This window comes from Coffea eugenioides, unplaced genomic scaffold (assembly GCF_003713205.1).
Source record: "Coffea eugenioides isolate CCC68of unplaced genomic scaffold, Ceug_1.0 ScVebR1_2680;HRSCAF=3753, whole genome shotgun sequence".
In the NCBI taxonomy this organism is placed as follows: domain Eukaryota; kingdom Viridiplantae; phylum Streptophyta; class Magnoliopsida; order Gentianales; family Rubiaceae; genus Coffea; species Coffea eugenioides.
The window spans coordinates 2,098-20,322 of record NW_020863190.1 but is presented as its reverse complement, the minus strand read 5'-3'; the positions used below and the strand labels follow the sequence as shown (position 1 = coordinate 20,322).

At 37.4% G+C, this 18,225-nt stretch overlaps 1 protein-coding gene across 1 annotated transcript; it reads right to left on the bottom strand.

The window, feature by feature from the left end:
- Nucleotides 1–1,010: 1,010 nt before the first annotated feature.
- On the bottom strand, nucleotides 1,011–17,521 carry LOC113757058 (protein Rf1, mitochondrial-like). The gene is made up of 8 exons (XM_027300466.1): nucleotides 17,499–17,521; nucleotides 16,390–16,737; nucleotides 15,276–15,947; nucleotides 11,284–11,631; nucleotides 10,170–10,841; nucleotides 6,178–6,525; nucleotides 5,064–5,735; nucleotides 1,011–1,419 (listed from the first exon to the last, which is right to left on the bottom strand). The coding sequence occupies exons 1-8, from the start codon at nucleotides 17,519–17,521 to the stop codon at nucleotides 1,011–1,013; spliced, it is 3,492 nt and encodes a 1,163-aa protein (XP_027156267.1).
- Between the last annotated feature and the right edge of the window lie 704 nt (nucleotides 17,522–18,225).

Sequence of the window (18,225 nt, the reverse complement as noted above, 5' to 3'; positions counted from 1 at the left end):
CTTGTTGCAACTGAAAATACTCCAAAGAAATATCATACATCCGTGAAAGATTACTACAGTATAATAACCGGACATAATCCCAAACTTCTTTTGTTGTCTCACAATGAGAACACATGTAAGCAATTCGTGGCTCCATAGAATTCCATATTGCTCCAAGAATTTGGGCATCCTCTTGAATCCACACTAGTTTCTTGTTGTCCTCCGTAGGAGAGTCATCTGTGAGATATCGTTGCTTTCCTAAGCCTGTCAGATAAATCTTAACGGCTTTTGACCACTGTTGATAATTAGTGTCATTCAACTTCCAATTTGTGATTTGAGGCATCACCATTGGCATAATATTAGTAGACGTCACAATACCTTTTGATAGACTTTCAGCCATAGCGAATAGCACTCCAAACCAAACGAAGAGTCAAAACTCGAGATGAACAGCGCGTGAACAGTGAACAGCGCCGCATGAACAGTACCGATGAACAGTGCCCCCGCGTGAACAGTCGCGGTGAACAGTATCGCGTGAACAGTCGCGATGACCAAAACTTTTGCTAGATGTTTAACCCTCCCAAGATACAGAATTTTCACCTCTCTGAATCATGATCTCAAATACATCTCCTGCATCTTGCAAGGATCCTTCCCTAGAAAATGCATCAATCAGAATACAATAAGTAAAATGGCTTGGAGGAATACTAAAATGACTCATCTAGTTCAGTAGCATTTTGACATCTTTTAATTTGCCCAATTTACAAAGGCCATGAATCAAACAGTTATAGGTGACAACACACGGGAGAACACCCTTTTCGATCATCTCATGCAAAAGGGCCAGAGCTTGATCGACCATTTTATCTTTGCACAGTCTGTCAATAATAGTCGTGTATATGATGGCATTGGGTTTAACATTCGTATTTTAACCATTTTCCATTATCCTAAAGAATTTAATTGCAGTGCTAGTGTTTCCCGCCTTACAAAGCCCATGGATTACACTTCCAAGGATGACCACATTGATTTCGCAAAGTTTTTCATATATCATTTTTTCGAACAAATTCTTGGGCCTGCAAAACCATATTTTGTCGAAAGAACCCCTTGAGTAATGTGCCAAAGGTGGTAGCATTGGGTAAAAAACCAAGCTTCAAGAGGGCACCAAATAGAGAAAATCCAAAATCCACTCGACCCACGAGGCAGTAACAGTCAATGCCCATGCCCAATGTGTAATCATCAACTAGAATAATGCCCTTGTTGCCACGCATGTCTCTGAAAACGGAAATAGCTGAGTGATAATGCTTCATCTTAATAATACGGGCCAGAAGTTTATTGAATTGAATAACTCTAGGCAAAGGCCTCATCGGGACCATCTGATTGTACAAGCTCAAAGCATTTTCCAGCTTATCAATATCGCTAATATTGTCCCTTAAACTTCCAGATTCATAGCTGAAATTGGAACTCATAGAAGAGTGATCATTATTGCTAGCAGTAGTACCAGTAATTGCAGCGGCAGAAATAGAATGAAATCGAAATTGAGAATCAGGATTAGGGAAATTGGGAATTAGGATTAGGGATAGGGTTAGGGTTTGGAGAGAGATATGTTAAAGTACTAGTTGAGATACTTGGTGCTTTCTGGAATTGAGGAATGGAAACAACAGAAAAAGCTCTACTCTCGATCTTCATATCTGACACAAGACTAGTTATTTTTTCTTCTTTCCAACAAACGTCAACATTTTATAGCTATTAACACTTGATAATACAATAACTAATTACAAAAAAGGGTAACTACCTTCATATCCTTTCTTGCTCGATCTATTAACCATGTTGGGAAGTTATTTTCCCATTCGATATCCTTAACTAGTTTGGCAGTGAATTGCGCCAGGATATGGCTACACCCATTTCCAGCTCTAGGAACAAAAGAGAACTTGCAACACTCAAAATCCTTTCTAAGGTTACCAATGTCCTCCAGGACTGTTTCTATGTTATTGTCCTAAACATTGCCTGTCTTAATTTGGTCCACTACACCTTTGCAGTTTGTTTGGACTTCAATATTAGTACAACTTGCGTTCTTTGCCATTACTAGAGCACTTCTAATAGCCAGTGCTTCTTCTTTGCTTGCTTCTCCTCTCTTGCGTTCAAAATATTCCTTTTACTTTCACAATCCTTCCCACCCAGTTCCTAGCTATGATCCTCAAACTTGTTCTTACCATTTTGGCTGATATTGCTGCATCTGTATTTATTTTAATCACTCCCTCCTTAAGTGGTTCCCAACCATCTTGCTGATGCTTGCCAACTTCTGGAGTGGCATTGTTTCCTGCACCTGCAATTGTTTCATTTTCATATTCGATCCATTCTTGCTATTTTTTATCAACAATTTGCTTTGCCTCCTTGTTCTCACAGTGGAATACCATACTGTTTCGTGCCTTCCAGATTTGCCATAGGATGTTTACTGTGAGGTTGATTCTGTCCTGCACACAAGACTAGTTGAATTAACAGAAAAATGTTGAGTTATTACGTAAACTATGTTATTTTGCTTAGTTAACAGAATTAAGTAGGAATTAGTAGTATTTTGTCGTTTTCTTTGTAGTTTGTTGTGTTTGGGGTATTAAGTGGATTTTTTCAAATTCGGTCCATGTCAGCAAGTTAGTTACAAGTAACTTTAGGCACTAGTATTAGTAGGAAGAGGCTCTACACTTTTTGTTATTAATTTTACTGATATTGAAACCGATTCCTTGTGAGTGAATGGATCAATTCCTTTCTCTGCAAGTTTCCCTCAACTCTTCCTTTATTCTCTGATCATCTCTTTCCTCTCTATTTTGAATTTTACATTTTCTCTTATTCGTTGCTGAATTTCAGTGAAGTACCATTGATTGAGCTTGAGTTTGTGACAATTGGTATTTAGAGCAGTCGATTCTGAGGAAATGACAGAAACTAGAAGTAAAGCTTCTAAGGAAAATCTTAAAAGGTTAGATAGAGAGGTCTCAGAACTGGGAATGGCTGTGAAGAACTTGGCTGGGTCTGTGAGTGAACTTAGTCTATCTATTTCACTTACTGGTAGGTGCCGAACCTGTACAATAATAATTACTAAAAAGTCCTAATCACCACCACAATTAATTATAAAACAAATCCGAGTACTGGAGCAGGGACCCTAGGTGTGCAATGGGTTACTTGATTCACCATGTTTCCGAAAAGTTTGCTTGATCCGATATACCAGAATTGTCTATAAATATACTAAAATTGCATACAATGGCAAGTAGAGTCGATTCTACAGGGAACGGGTTGGAAATTGTTTCTTTCCACGTCAATAGAATAAATTGGGGGATAATTAATGAGGTGAAAATAAAAATAAAATAAACAAAATTCAAAGCTAACTTACCAAGTACAATTTACTAAAAATAGCAATTAATAAAATTCTACCCAAAGGATCAACTTTTCAGGCACGGTCCAATTAAATGATCATTGATGCAAAGATATTTCATTCATCCGTCTCTAGGTTGGTTATAGCTATCAAGAAGTTCTGACAACCAGTTCTTCCTTACTTTTTTGACAGTCAAGGCACGACCATTGACTGCTTCTCTAACCAGAAAACAACCCTAGGTACGACCGTAGAAATTTAATTATCCAATTGCATTAAAACTAGAAGAACCCAACCCTAACCAATAAACACGCTAAGAGGGTTTATTTAAATTAGATCTTGCGTTCCCCCAACATAAAGCCAATTATGGTGGTTGTCACTAGTTGTCAACTAAACGAACAATTACGGATTCAATTTAATTGACGTGACAGTAGGCTATTAAATTAAATCAAATACCTGGCCGTTGATATTCACTTAATAAAATACCCATGAACAATTAATTCAGAAAACGCAAGAACAGCAACAAATTGGACGAAATAGTGAAAATTCGATTAGATCTCACAGATGTTATGAATCGCGCTTTCGCGTTAACCCTTGGGTAGAAGGGGAATTTAGCCGTTCCTCATCATATCAGTCTTGCGCGATTTAATTGATTTCATCCACGCAAACATCAAAGAATCTGGAACGATGAAGTAACGAAGAAAGAAAAAGTGAAAAGTCTTGCTTGTTTCTGCGTTGGAGTCCGTACTGAATCCGAAAGTTCAATGCCAAAGCCAACGAAAATTGTACAGATCCAAAGCAAAAGCAAAAGAGTCAAAATGTAAAAGCCAAAAAGCAAGGGAAAAGTCTTGGATGTTTGACAGATGCGAAAAAAGGAAAACTAAAGCTAAGGTAGTGATTCCTCGTGAATCTGGATTGTTTTCTTCTTTGTAGCGCCGCCAGTAGGAGCCAAATCAGGAGCAAGCTTTGTCTAAGGGTTCTAATCCCACGCATCTGGTCCACGTGGACCTGGTTCCTTAATTGGTTCTCCTGCTGTTACCAAGCCCGCGGGTCCGGCTTTTGGGTAACCCTCTACAATTTCTAGCGTGGGCACATCCTGAAATAAAGGGTCTTCTGGAAATTTGCTTCAAAAGATTATTTTTATCACCAACCACCTACAATTTACACAAATATCAAATATGAGCAAATTCTCAATTCTTAGCGCCATGAGTAGCCAAAATTAGGACAGAATAATAGTGCAAAATGTGCTCAATTACCGCTCTATCACTTACTTAAGATTTAATAGCATGAAAATGCATTCATTTCCTCTGCATTGATATGACATAATACTATCGGAGTGAAACAAGGGATCTAAAGGAGAACAGAAGTTAGACTATATTAGTAACAAGTAAACCTTTTGTGTGTATTTACAAATGTTTGGGGAATAAATACCAAATCTTTTGAGTCCAAAACACTTACCTTTCAAAGAGTTTCAATTGACAAAAAGATCCTCTTTTATGATTTCTACTTCGGTTCATTGGGTCCAAACTTCTCAATTATCTCCATACAAGAAGGATAATTTTCTTTATCTTGTAGCAAATCTATTAAAATAGAAAAAGTTGATGAGTCCATTTTAAATCCTCTTCTAGCCATTTCTTCAAGAAATCTCAGTGCATCATTATATTCCCCTCTCCTAAGAAGTTCTTGAGCAATAAAACTAAATGTTATCCCATTAGGCGAACAACTATTCTCTTACATCTTCACAAAAAACTCTTTAGCTTCATCCAGCAAACCTTTTAGACAAAGATTAGTAATCATCGTTTTATATGTTGACACGTTATGTTCCATTCCTTTTAAAGAAAGATTATTGAAAAGATCCCCTGCACATTGAAACCTCCCACTTTTGCACAATCCATGAAGAATGATGTTGTACATAGTTATATCAAGTTTGACTCCATCAAATTGCATTTTCTGCAGGAATTGCAGGGCCTCCTCAATATGTCCACATTTGCATAGGCCATCCAACATTGTACAGTAGGTATGAAAATCAGGAGTTAAGGAAACAGCTTGCATCTCAACGAATACTTCTCTTGCAGAACGATACCTTGCCATCCTGAACAAACCCTGCAAGACAATATTATATGTACCAACGTCAGCTCTCAAACCTCTCTGTGGAATTTCCCTGAGGAGATGCATGGCCTTATCATTTTCATTTTTCTTGAAATGCCCATTCATTAGAGTACTGTGGCTTAGAATATCTGGATGCACACCCCTATTAACCACGGTGTCAAAAATTTTCCTTGCTTTATCCATTTGGCCCTGCAAACAGTATCCATTCATCAGGACATTATATATAACTGTATCAGAATTTTCACCTCTCTGAATCATGATCTCAAATACATCTCCTGCATCTTGCAAGGATCCTTCCCTAGAAAATGCATCAATCAGAATACAATAAGTAAAATGGCTTGGAGGAATACTAAAATGACTCATCTAGTTCAGTAGCATTTTGACATCTTTTAATTTGCCCAATTTACAAAGGCCATGAATCAAACAGTTATAGGTGACAACACACGGGAGAACACCCTTTTCGATCATCTCATGCAAAAGGGCCAGAGCTTGATCGACCATTTTATCTTTGCACAGTCTGTCAATAATAGTCGTGTATATGATGGCATTGGGTTTAACATTCGTATTTTAACCATTTTCCATTATCCTAAAGAATTTAATTGCAGTGCTAGTGTTTCCCGCCTTACAAAGCCCATGGATTACACTTCCAAGGATGACCACATTGATTTCGCAAAGTTTTTCATATATCATTTTTTCGAACAAATTCTTGGGCCTGCAAAACCATATTTTGTCGAAAGAACCCCTTGAGTAATGTGCCAAAGGTGGTAGCATTGGGTAAAAAACCAAGCTTCAAGAGGGCACCAAATAGAGAAAATCCAAAATCCACTCGACCCACGAGGCAGTAACAGTCAATGCCCATGCCCAATGTGTAATCATCAACTAGAATAATGCCCTTGTTGCCACGCATGTCTCTGAAAACGGAAATAGCTGAGTGATAATGCTTCATCTTAATAATACGGGCCAGAAGTTTATTGAATTGAATAACTCTAGGCAAAGGCCTCATCGGGACCATCTGATTGTACAAGCTCAAAGCATTTTCCAGCTTATCAATATCGCTAATATTGTCCCTTAAACTTCCAGATTCATAGCTGAAATTGGAACTCATAGAAGAGTGATCATTATTGCTAGCAGTAGTACCAGTAATTGCAGCGGCAGAAATAGAATGAAATCGAAATTGAGAATCAGGATTAGGGAAATTGGGAATTAGGATTAGGGATAGGGTTAGGGTTTGGAGAGAGATATGTTAAAGTACTAGTTGAGATACTTGGTGCTTTCTGGAATTGAGGAATGGAAACAACAGAAAAAGCTCTACTCTCGATCTTCATATCTGACACAAGACTAGTTATTTTTTCTTCTTTCCAACAAACGTCAACATTTTATAGCTATTAACACTTGATAATACAATAACTAATTACAAAAAAGGGTAACTACCTTCATATCCTTTCTTGCTCGATCTATTAACCATGTTGGGAAGTTATTTTCCCATTCGATATCCTTAACTAGTTTGGCAGTGAATTGCGCCAGGATATGGCTACACCCATTTCCAGCTCTAGGAACAAAAGAGAACTTGCAACACTCAAAATCCTTTCTAAGGTTACCAATGTCCTCCAGGACTGTTTCTATGTTATTGTCCTAAACATTGCCTGTCTTAATTTGGTCCACTACACCTTTGCAGTTTGTTTGGACTTCAATATTAGTACAACTTGCGTTCTTTGCCATTACTAGAGCACTTCTAATAGCCAGTGCTTCTTCTTTGCTTGCTTCTCCTCTCTTGCGTTCAAAATATTCCTTTTACTTTCACAATCCTTCCCACCCAGTTCCTAGCTATGATCCTCAAACTTGTTCTTACCATTTTGGCTGATATTGCTGCATCTGTATTTATTTTAATCACTCCCTCCTTAAGTGGTTCCCAACCATCTTGCTGATGCTTGCCAACTTCTGGAGTGGCATTGTTTCCTGCACCTGCAATTGTTTCATTTTCATATTCGATCCATTCTTGCTATTTTTTATCAACAATTTGCTTTGCCTCCTTGTTCTCACAGTGGAATACCATACTGTTTCGTGCCTTCCAGATTTGCCATAGGATGTTTACTGTGAGGTTGATTCTGTCCTGCACACAAGACTAGTTGAATTAACAGAAAAATGTTGAGTTATTACGTAAACTATGTTATTTTGCTTAGTTAACAGAATTAAGTAGGAATTAGTAGTATTTTGTCGTTTTCTTTGTAGTTTGTTGTGTTTGGGGTATTAAGTGGATTTTTTCAAATTCGGTCCATGTCAGCAAGTTAGTTACAAGTAACTTTAGGCACTAGTATTAGTAGGAAGAGGCTCTACACTTTTTGTTATTAATTTTACTGATATTGAAACCGATTCCTTGTGAGTGAATGGGTCAATTCCTTTCTCTGCAAGTTTCCCTCAACTCTTCCTTTATTCTCTGATCATCTCTTTCCTCTCTATTTTGAATTTTACATTTTCTCTTATTCGTTGCTGAATTTCAGTGAAGTACCATTGATTGAGCTTGAGTTTGTGACAATTGGTATTTAGAGCAGTCGATTCTGAGGAAATGACAGAAACTAGAAGTAAAGCTTCTAAGGAAAATCTTAAAAGGTTAGATAGAGAGGTCTCAGAACTGGGAATGGCTGTGAAGAACTTGGCTGGGTCTGTGAGTGAACTTAGTCTATCTATTTCACTTACTGGTAGGTGCCGAACCTGTACAATAATAATTACTAAAAAGTCCTAATCACCACCACAATTAATTATAAAACAAATCCGAGTACTGGAGCAGGGACCCTAGGTGTGCAATGGGTTACTTGATTCACCATGTTTCCGAAAAGTTTGCTTGATCCGATATACCAGAATTGTCTATAAATATACTAAAATTGCATACAATGGCAAGTAGAGTCGATTCTACAGGGAACGGGTTGGAAATTGTTTCTTTCCACGTCAATAGAATAAATTGGGGGATAATTAATGAGGTGAAAATAAAAATAAAATAAACAAAATTCAAAGCTAACTTACCAAGTACAATTTACTAAAAATAGCAATTAATAAAATTCTACCCAAAGGATCAACTTTTCAGGCACGGTCCAATTAAATGATCATTGATGCAAAGATATTTCATTCATCCGTCTCTAGGTTGGTTATAGCTATCAAGAAGTTCTGACAACCAGTTCTTCCTTACTTTTTTGACAGTCAAGGCACGACCATGGACTGCTTCTCTAACCAGAAAACAACCCTAGGTACGACCGTAGAAATTTAATTATCCAATTGCATTAAAACTAGAAGAACCCAACCCTAACCAATAAACACGCTAAGAGGGTTTATTTAAATTAGATCTTGCGTTCCCCCAACATAAAGCCAATTATGGTGGTTGTCACTAGTTGTCAACTAAACGAACAATTACGGATTCAATTTAATTGACGTGACAGTAGGCTATTAAATTAAATCAAATACCTGGCCGTTGATATTCACTTAATAAAATACCCATGAACAATTAATTCAGAAAACGCAAGAACAGCAACAAATTGGACGAAATAGTGAAAATTCGATTAGATCTCACAGATGTTATGAATCGCGCTTTCGCGTTAACCCTTGGGTAGAAGGGGAATTTAGCCGTTCCTCATCATATCAGTCTTGCGCGATTTAATTGATTTCATCCACGCAAACATCAAAGAATCTGGAACGATGAAGTAACGAAGAAAGAAAAAGTGAAAAGTCTTGCTTGTTTCTGCGTTGGAGTCCGTACTGAATCCGAAAGTTCAATGCCAAAGCCAACGAAAATTGTACAGATCCAAAGCAAAAGCAAAAGAGTCAAAATGTAAAAGCCAAAAAGCAAGGGAAAAGTCTTGGATGTTTGACAGATGCGAAAAAAGGAAAACTAAAGCTAAGGTAGTGATTCCTCGTGAATCTGGATTGTTTTCTTCTTTGTAGCGCCGCCAGTAGGAGCCAAATCAGGAGCAAGCTTTGTCTAAGGGTTCTAATCCCACGCATCTGGTCCACGTGGACCTGGTTCCTTAATTGGTTCTCCTGCTGTTACCAAGCCCGCGGGTCCGGCTTTTGGGTAACCCTCTACAATTTCTAGCGTGGGCACATCCTGAAATAAAGGGTCTTCTGGAAATTTGCTTCAAAAGATTATTTTTATCACCAACCACCTACAATTTACACAAATATCAAATATGAGCAAATTCTCAATTCTTAGCGCCATGAGTAGCCAAAATTAGGACAGAATAATAGTGCAAAATGTGCTCAATTACCGCTCTATCACTTACTTAAGATTTAATAGCATGAAAATGCATTCATTTCCTCTGCATTGATATGACATAATACTATCGGAGTGAAACAAGGGATCTAAAGGAGAACAGAAGTTAGACTATATTAGTAACAAGTAAACCTTTTGTGTGTATTTACAAATGTTTGGGGAATAAATACCAAATCTTTTGAGTCCAAAACACTTACCTTTCAAAGAGTTTCAATTGACAAAAAGATCCTCTTTTATGATTTCTACTTCGGTTCATTGGGTCCAAACTTCTCAATTATCTCCATACAAGAAGGATAATTTTCTTTATCTTGTAGCAAATCTATTAAAATAGAAAAAGTTGATGAGTCCATTTTAAATCCTCTTCTAGCCATTTCTTCAAGAAATCTCAGTGCATCATTATATTCCCCTCTCCTAAGAAGTTCTTGAGCAATAAAACTAAATGTTATCCCATTAGGCGAACAACTATTCTCTTACATCTTCACAAAAAACTCTTTAGCTTCATCCAGCAAACCTTTTAGACAAAGATTAGTAATCATCGTTTTATATGTTGACACGTTATGTTCCATTCCTTTTAAAGAAAGATTATTGAAAAGATCCCCTGCACATTGAAACCTCCCACTTTTGCACAATCCATGAAGAATGATGTTGTACATAGTTATATCAAGTTTGACTCCATCAAATTGCATTTTCTGCAGGAATTGCAGGGCCTCCTCAATATGTCCACATTTGCATAGGCCATCCAACATTGTACAGTAGGTATGAAAATCAGGAGTTAAGGAAACAGCTTGCATCTCAACGAATACTTCTCTTGCAGAACGATACCTTGCCATCCTGAACAAACCCTGCAAGACAATATTATATGTACCAACGTCAGCTCTCAAACCTCTCTGTGGAATTTCCCTGAGGAGATGCATGGCCTTATCATTTTCATTTTTCTTGAAATGCCCATTCATTAGAGTACTGTGGCTTAGAATATCTGGATGCACACCCCTATTAACCACGGTGTCAAAAATTTTCCTTGCTTTATCCATTTGGCCCTGCAAACAGTATCCATTCATCAGGACATTATATATAACTGTATCAGAATTTTCACCTCTCTGAATCATGATCTCAAATACATCTCCTGCATCTTGCAAGGATCCTTCCCTAGAAAATGCATCAATCAGAATACAATAAGTAAAATGGCTTGGAGGAATACTAAAATGACTCATCTAGTTCAGTAGCATTTTGACATCTTTTAATTTGCCCAATTTACAAAGGCCATGAATCAAACAGTTATAGGTGACAACACACGGGAGAACACCCTTTTCGATCATCTCATGCAAAAGGGCCAGAGCTTGATCGACCATTTTATCTTTGCACAGTCTGTCAATAATAGTCGTGTATATGATGGCATTGGGTTTAACATTCGTATTTTAACCATTTTCCATTATCCTAAAGAATTTAATTGCAGTGCTAGTGTTTCCCGCCTTACAAAGCCCATGGATTACACTTCCAAGGATGACCACATTGATTTCGCAAAGTTTTTCATATATCATTTTTTCGAACAAATTCTTGGGCCTGCAAAACCATATTTTGTCGAAAGAACCCCTTGAGTAATGTGCCAAAGGTGGTAGCATTGGGTAAAAAACCAAGCTTCAAGAGGGCACCAAATAGAGAAAATCCAAAATCCACTCGACCCACGAGGCAGTAACAGTCAATGCCCATGCCCAATGTGTAATCATCAACTAGAATAATGCCCTTGTTGCCACGCATGTCTCTGAAAACGGAAATAGCTGAGTGATAATGCTTCATCTTAATAATACGGGCCAGAAGTTTATTGAATTGAATAACTCTAGGCAAAGGCCTCATCGGGACCATCTGATTGTACAAGCTCAAAGCATTTTCCAGCTTATCAATATCGCTAATATTGTCCCTTAAACTTCCAGATTCATAGCTGAAATTGGAACTCATAGAAGAGTGATCATTATTGCTAGCAGTAGTACCAGTAATTGCAGCGGCAGAAATAGAATGAAATCGAAATTGAGAATCAGGATTAGGGAAATTGGGAATTAGGATTAGGGATAGGGTTAGGGTTTGGAGAGAGATATGTTAAAGTACTAGTTGAGATACTTGGTGCTTTCTGGAATTGAGGAATGGAAACAACAGAAAAAGCTCTACTCTCGATCTTCATATCTGACACAAGACTAGTTATTTTTTCTTCTTTCCAACAAACGTCAACATTTTATAGCTATTAACACTTGATAATACAATAACTAATTACAAAAAAGGGTAACTACCTTCATATCCTTTCTTGCTCGATCTATTAACCATGTTGGGAAGTTATTTTCCCATTCGATATCCTTAACTAGTTTGGCAGTGAATTGCGCCAGGATATGGCTACACCCATTTCCAGCTCTAGGAACAAAAGAGAACTTGCAACACTCAAAATCCTTTCTAAGGTTACCAATGTCCTCCAGGACTGTTTCTATGTTATTGTCCTAAACATTGCCTGTCTTAATTTGGTCCACTACACCTTTGCAGTTTGTTTGGACTTCAATATTAGTACAACTTGCGTTCTTTGCCATTACTAGAGCACTTCTAATAGCCAGTGCTTCTTCTTTGCTTGCTTCTCCTCTCTTGCGTTCAAAATATTCCTTTTACTTTCACAATCCTTCCCACCCAGTTCCTAGCTATGATCCTCAAACTTGTTCTTACCATTTTGGCTGATATTGCTGCATCTGTATTTATTTTAATCACTCCCTCCTTAAGTGGTTCCCAACCATCTTGCTGATGCTTGCCAACTTCTGGAGTGGCATTGTTTCCTGCACCTGCAATTGTTTCATTTTCATATTCGATCCATTCTTGCTATTTTTTATCAACAATTTGCTTTGCCTCCTTGTTCTCACAGTGGAATACCATACTGTTTCGTGCCTTCCAGATTTGCCATAGGATGTTTACTGTGAGGTTGATTCTGTCCTGCACACAAGACTAGTTGAATTAACAGAAAAATGTTGAGTTATTACGTAAACTATGTTATTTTGCTTAGTTAACAGAATTAAGTAGGAATTAGTAGTATTTTGTCGTTTTCTTTGTAGTTTGTTGTGTTTGGGGTATTAAGTGGATTTTTTCAAATTCGGTCCATGTCAGCAAGTTAGTTACAAGTAACTTTAGGCACTAGTATTAGTAGGAAGAGGCTCTACACTTTTTGTTATTAATTTTACTGATATTGAAACCGATTCCTTGTGAGTGAATGGGTCAATTCCTTTCTCTGCAAGTTTCCCTCAACTCTTCCTTTATTCTCTGATCATCTCTTTCCTCTCTATTTTGAATTTTACATTTTCTCTTATTCGTTGCTGAATTTCAGTGAAGTACCATTGATTGAGCTTGAGTTTGTGACAATTGGTATTTAGAGCAGTCGATTCTGAGGAAATGACAGAAACTAGAAGTAAAGCTTCTAAGGAAAATCTTAAAAGGTTAGATAGAGAGGTCTCAGAACTGGGAATGGCTGTGAAGAACTTGGCTGGGTCTGTGAGTGAACTTAGTCTATCTATTTCACTTACTGGTAGGTGCCGAACCTGTACAATAATAATTACTAAAAAGTCCTAATCACCACCACAATTAATTATAAAACAAATCCGAGTACTGGAGCAGGGACCCTAGGTGTGCAATGGGTTACTTGATTCACCATGTTTCCGAAAAGTTTGCTTGATCCGATATACCAGAATTGTCTATAAATATACTAAAATTGCATACAATTGCAAGTAGAGTCGATTCTACAGGGAACGGGTTGGAAATTGTTTCTTTCCACGTCAATAGAATAAATTGGGGGATAATTAATGAGGTGAAAATAAAAATAAAATAAACAAAATTCAAAGCTAACTTACCAAGTACAATTTACTAAAAATAGCAATTAATAAAATTCTACCCAAAGGATCAACTTTTCAGGCACGGTCCAATTAAATGATCATTGATGCAAAGATATTTCATTCATCCGTCTCTAGGTTGGTTATAGCTATCAAGAAGTTCTGACAACCAGTTCTTCCTTACTTTTTTGACAGTCAAGGCACGACCATTGACTGCTTCTCTAACCAGAAAACAACCCTAGGTACGACCGTAGAAATTTAATTATCCAATTGCATTAAAACTAGAAGAACCCAACCCTAACCAATAAACACGCTAAGAGGGTTTATTTAAATTAGATCTTGCGTTCCCCCAACATAAAGCCAATTATGGTGGTTGTCACTAGTTGTCAACTAAACGAACAATTACGGATTCAATTTAATTGACGTGACAGTAGGCTATTAAATTAAATCAAATACCTGGCCGTTGATATTCACTTAATAAAATACCCATGAACAATTAATTCAGAAAACGCAAGAACAGCAACAAATTGGACGAAATAGTGAAAATTCGATTAGATCTCACAGATGTTATGAATCGCGCTTTCGCGTTAACCCTTGGGTAGAAGGGGAATTTAGCCGTTCCTCATCATATCAGTCTTGCGCGATTTAATTGATTTCATCCACGCAAACATCAAAGAATCTGGAACGATGAAGTAACGAAGAAAGAAAAAGTGAAAAGTCTTGCTTGTTTCTGCGTTGGAGTCCGTACTGAATCCGAAAGTTCAATGCCAAAGCCAACGAAAATTGTACAGATCCAAAGCAAAAGCAAAAGAGTCAAAATGTAAAAGCCAAAAAGCAAGGGAAAAGTCTTGGATGTTTGACAGATGCGAAAAAAGGAAAACTAAAGCTAAGGTAGTGATTCCTCGTGAATCTGGATTGTTTTCTTCTTTGTAGCGCCGCCAGTAGGAGCCAAATCAGGAGCAAGCTTTGTCTAAGGGTTCTAATCCCACGCATCTGGTCCACGTGGACCTGGTTCCTTAATTGGTTCTCCTGCTGTTACCAAGCCCGCGGGTCCGGCTTTTGGGTAACCCTCTACAATTTCTAGCGTGGGCACATCCTGAAATAAAGGGTCTTCTGGAAATTTGCTTCAAAAGATTATTTTTATCACCAACCACCTACAATTTACACAAATATCAAATATGAGCAAATTCTCAATTCTTAGCGCCATGAGTAGCCAAAATTAGGACAGAATAATAGTGCAAAATGTGCTCAATTACCGCTCTATCACTTACTTAAGATTTAATAGCATGAAAATGCATTCATTTCCTCTGCATTGATATGACATAATACTATCGGAGTGAAACAAGGGATCTAAAGGAGAACAGAAGTTAGACTATATTAGTAACAAGTAAACCTTTTGTGTGTATTTACAAATGTTTGGGGAATAAATACCAAATCTTTTGAGTCCAAAACACTTACCTTTCAAAGAGTTTCAATTGACAAAAAGATCCTCTTTTATGATTTCTACTTCGGTTCATTGGGTCCAAACTTCTCAATTATCTCCATACAAGAAGGATAATTTTCTTTATCTTGTAGCAAATCTATTAAAATAGAAAAAGTTGATGAGTCCATTTTAAATCCTCTTCTAGCCATTTCTTCAAGAAATCTCAGTGCATCATTATATTCCCCTCTCCTAAGAAGTTCTTGAGCAATAAAACTAAATGTTATCCCATTAGGCGAACAACTATTCTCTTACATCTTCACAAAAAACTCTTTAGCTTCATCCAGCAAACCTTTTAGACAAAGATTAGTAATCATCGTTTTATATGTTGACACGTTATGTTCCATTCCTTTTAAAGAAAGATTATTGAAAAGATCCCCTGCACATTGAAACCTCCCACTTTTGCACAATCCATGAAGAATGATGTTGTACATAGTTATATCAAGTTTGACTCCATCAAATTGCATTTTCTGCAGGAATTGCAGGGCCTCCTCAATATGTCCACATTTGCATAGGCCATCCAACATTGTACAGTAGGTATGAAAATCAGGAGTTAAGGAAACAGCTTGCATCTCAACGAATACTTCTCTTGCAGAACGATACCTTGCCATCCTGAACAAACCCTGCAAGACAATATTATATGTACCAACGTCAGCTCTCAAACCTCTCTGTGGAATTTCCCTGAGGAGATGCATGGCCTTATCATTTTCATTTTTCTTGAAATGCCCATTCATTAGAGTACTGTGGCTTAGAATATCTGGATGCACACCCCTATTAACCACGGTGTCAAAAATTTTCCTTGCTTTATCCATTTGGCCCTGCAAACAGTATCCATTCATCAGGACATTATATATAACTGTATCAGAATTTTCACCTCTCTGAATCATGATCTCAAATACATCTCCTGCATCTTGCAAGGATCCTTCCCTAGAAAATGCATCAATCAGAATACAATAAGTAAAATGGCTTGGAGGAATACTAAAATGACTCATCTAGTTCAGTAGCATTTTGACATCTTTTAATTTGCCCAATTTACAAAGGCCATGAATCAAACAGTTATAGGTGACAACACACGGGAGAACACCCTTTTCGATCATCTCATGCAAAAGGGCCAGAGCTTGATCGACCATTTTATCTTTGCACAGTCTGTCAATAATAGTCGTGTATATGATGGCATTGGGTTTAACATTCGTATTTTAACCATTTTCCATTATCCTAAAGAATTTAATTGCAGTGCTAGTGTTTCCCGCCTTACAAAGCCCATGGATTACACTTCCAAGGATGACCACATTGATTTCGCAAAGTTTTTCATATATCATTTTTTCGAACAAATTCTTGGGCCTGCAAAACCATATTTTGTCGAAAGAACCCCTTGAGTAATGTGCCAAAGGTGGTAGCATTGGGTAAAAAACCAAGCTTCAAGAGGGCACCAAATAGAGAAAATCCAAAATCCACTCGACCCACGAGGCAGTAACAGTCAATGCCCATGCCCAATGTGTAATCATCAACTAGAATAATGCCCTTGTTGCCACGCATGTCTCTGAAAACGGAAATAGCTGAGTGATAATGCTTCATCTTAATAATACGGGCCAGAAGTTTATTGAATTGAATAACTCTAGGCAAAGGCCTCATCGGGACCATCTGATTGTACAAGCTCAAAGCATTTTCCAGCTTATCAATATCGCTAATATTGTCCCTTAAACTTCCAGATTCATAGCTGAAATTGGAACTCATAGAAGAGTGATCATTATTGCTAGCAGTAGTACCAGTAATTGCAGCGGCAGAAATAGAATGAAATCGAAATTGAGAATCAGGATTAGGGAAATTGGGAATTAGGATTAGGGATAGGGTTAGGGTTTGGAGAGAGATATGTTAAAGTACTAGTTGAGATACTTGGTGCTTTCTGGAATTGAGGAATGGAAACAACAGAAAAAGCTCTACTCTCGATCTTCATATCTGACACAAGACTAGTTATTTTTTCTTCTTTCCAACAAACGTCAACATTTTATAGCTATTAACACTTGATAATACAATAACTAATTACAAAAAAGGGTAACTACCTTCATATCCTTTCTTGCTCGATCTATTAACCATGTTGGGAAGTTATTTTCCCATTCGATATCCTTAACTAGTTTGGCAGTGAATTGCGCCAGGATATGGCTACACCCATTTCCAGCTCTAGGAACAAAAGAGAACTTGCAACACTCAAAATCCTTTCTAAGGTTACCAATGTCCTCCAGGACTGTTTCTACGTTATTGTCCTAAACATTGCCTGTCTTAATTTGGTCCACTACACCTTTGCAGTTTGTTTGGACTTCAATATTAGTACAACTTGCGTTCTTTGCCATTACTAGAGCACTTCTAATAGCCAGTGCTTCTTCTTTGCTTGCTTCTCCTCTCTTGCGTTCAAAATATTCCTTTTACTTTCACAATCCTTCCCACCCAGTTCCTAGCTATGATCCTCAAACTTGTTCTTACCATTTTGGCTGATATTGCTGCATCTGTATTTATTTTAATCACTCCCTCCTTAAGTGGTTCCCAACCATCTTGCTGATGCTTGCCAACTTCTGGAGTGGCATTGTTTCCTGCACCTGCAATTGTTTCATTTTCATATTCGATCCATTCTTGCTATTTTTTATCAACAATTTGCTTTGCCTCCTTGTTCTCACAGTGGAATACCATACTGTTTCGTGCCTTCCAGATTTGCCATAGGATGTTTACTGTGAGGTTGATTCTGTCCTGCACACAAGACTAGTTGAATTAACAGAAAAATGTTGAGTTATTACGTAAACTATGTTATTTTGCTTAGTTAACAGAATTAAGTAGGAATTAGTAGTATTTTGTCGTTTTCTTTGTAGTTTGTTGTGTTTGGGGTATTAAGTGGATTTTTTCAAATTCGGTCCATGTCAGCAAGTTAGTTACAAGTAACTTTAGGCACTAGTATTAGTAGGAAGAGGCTCTACACTTTTTGTTATTAATTTTACTGATATTGAAACCGATTCCTTGTGAGTGAATGGATCAATTCCTTTCTCTGCAAGTTTCCCTCAACTCTTCCTTTATTCTCTGATCATCTCTTTCCTCTCTATTTTGAATTTTACATTTTCTCTTATTCGTTGCTGAATTTCAGTGAAGTACCATTGATTGAGCTTGAGTTTGTGACAATTGGTATTTAGAGCAGTCGATTCTGAGGAAATGACAGAAACTA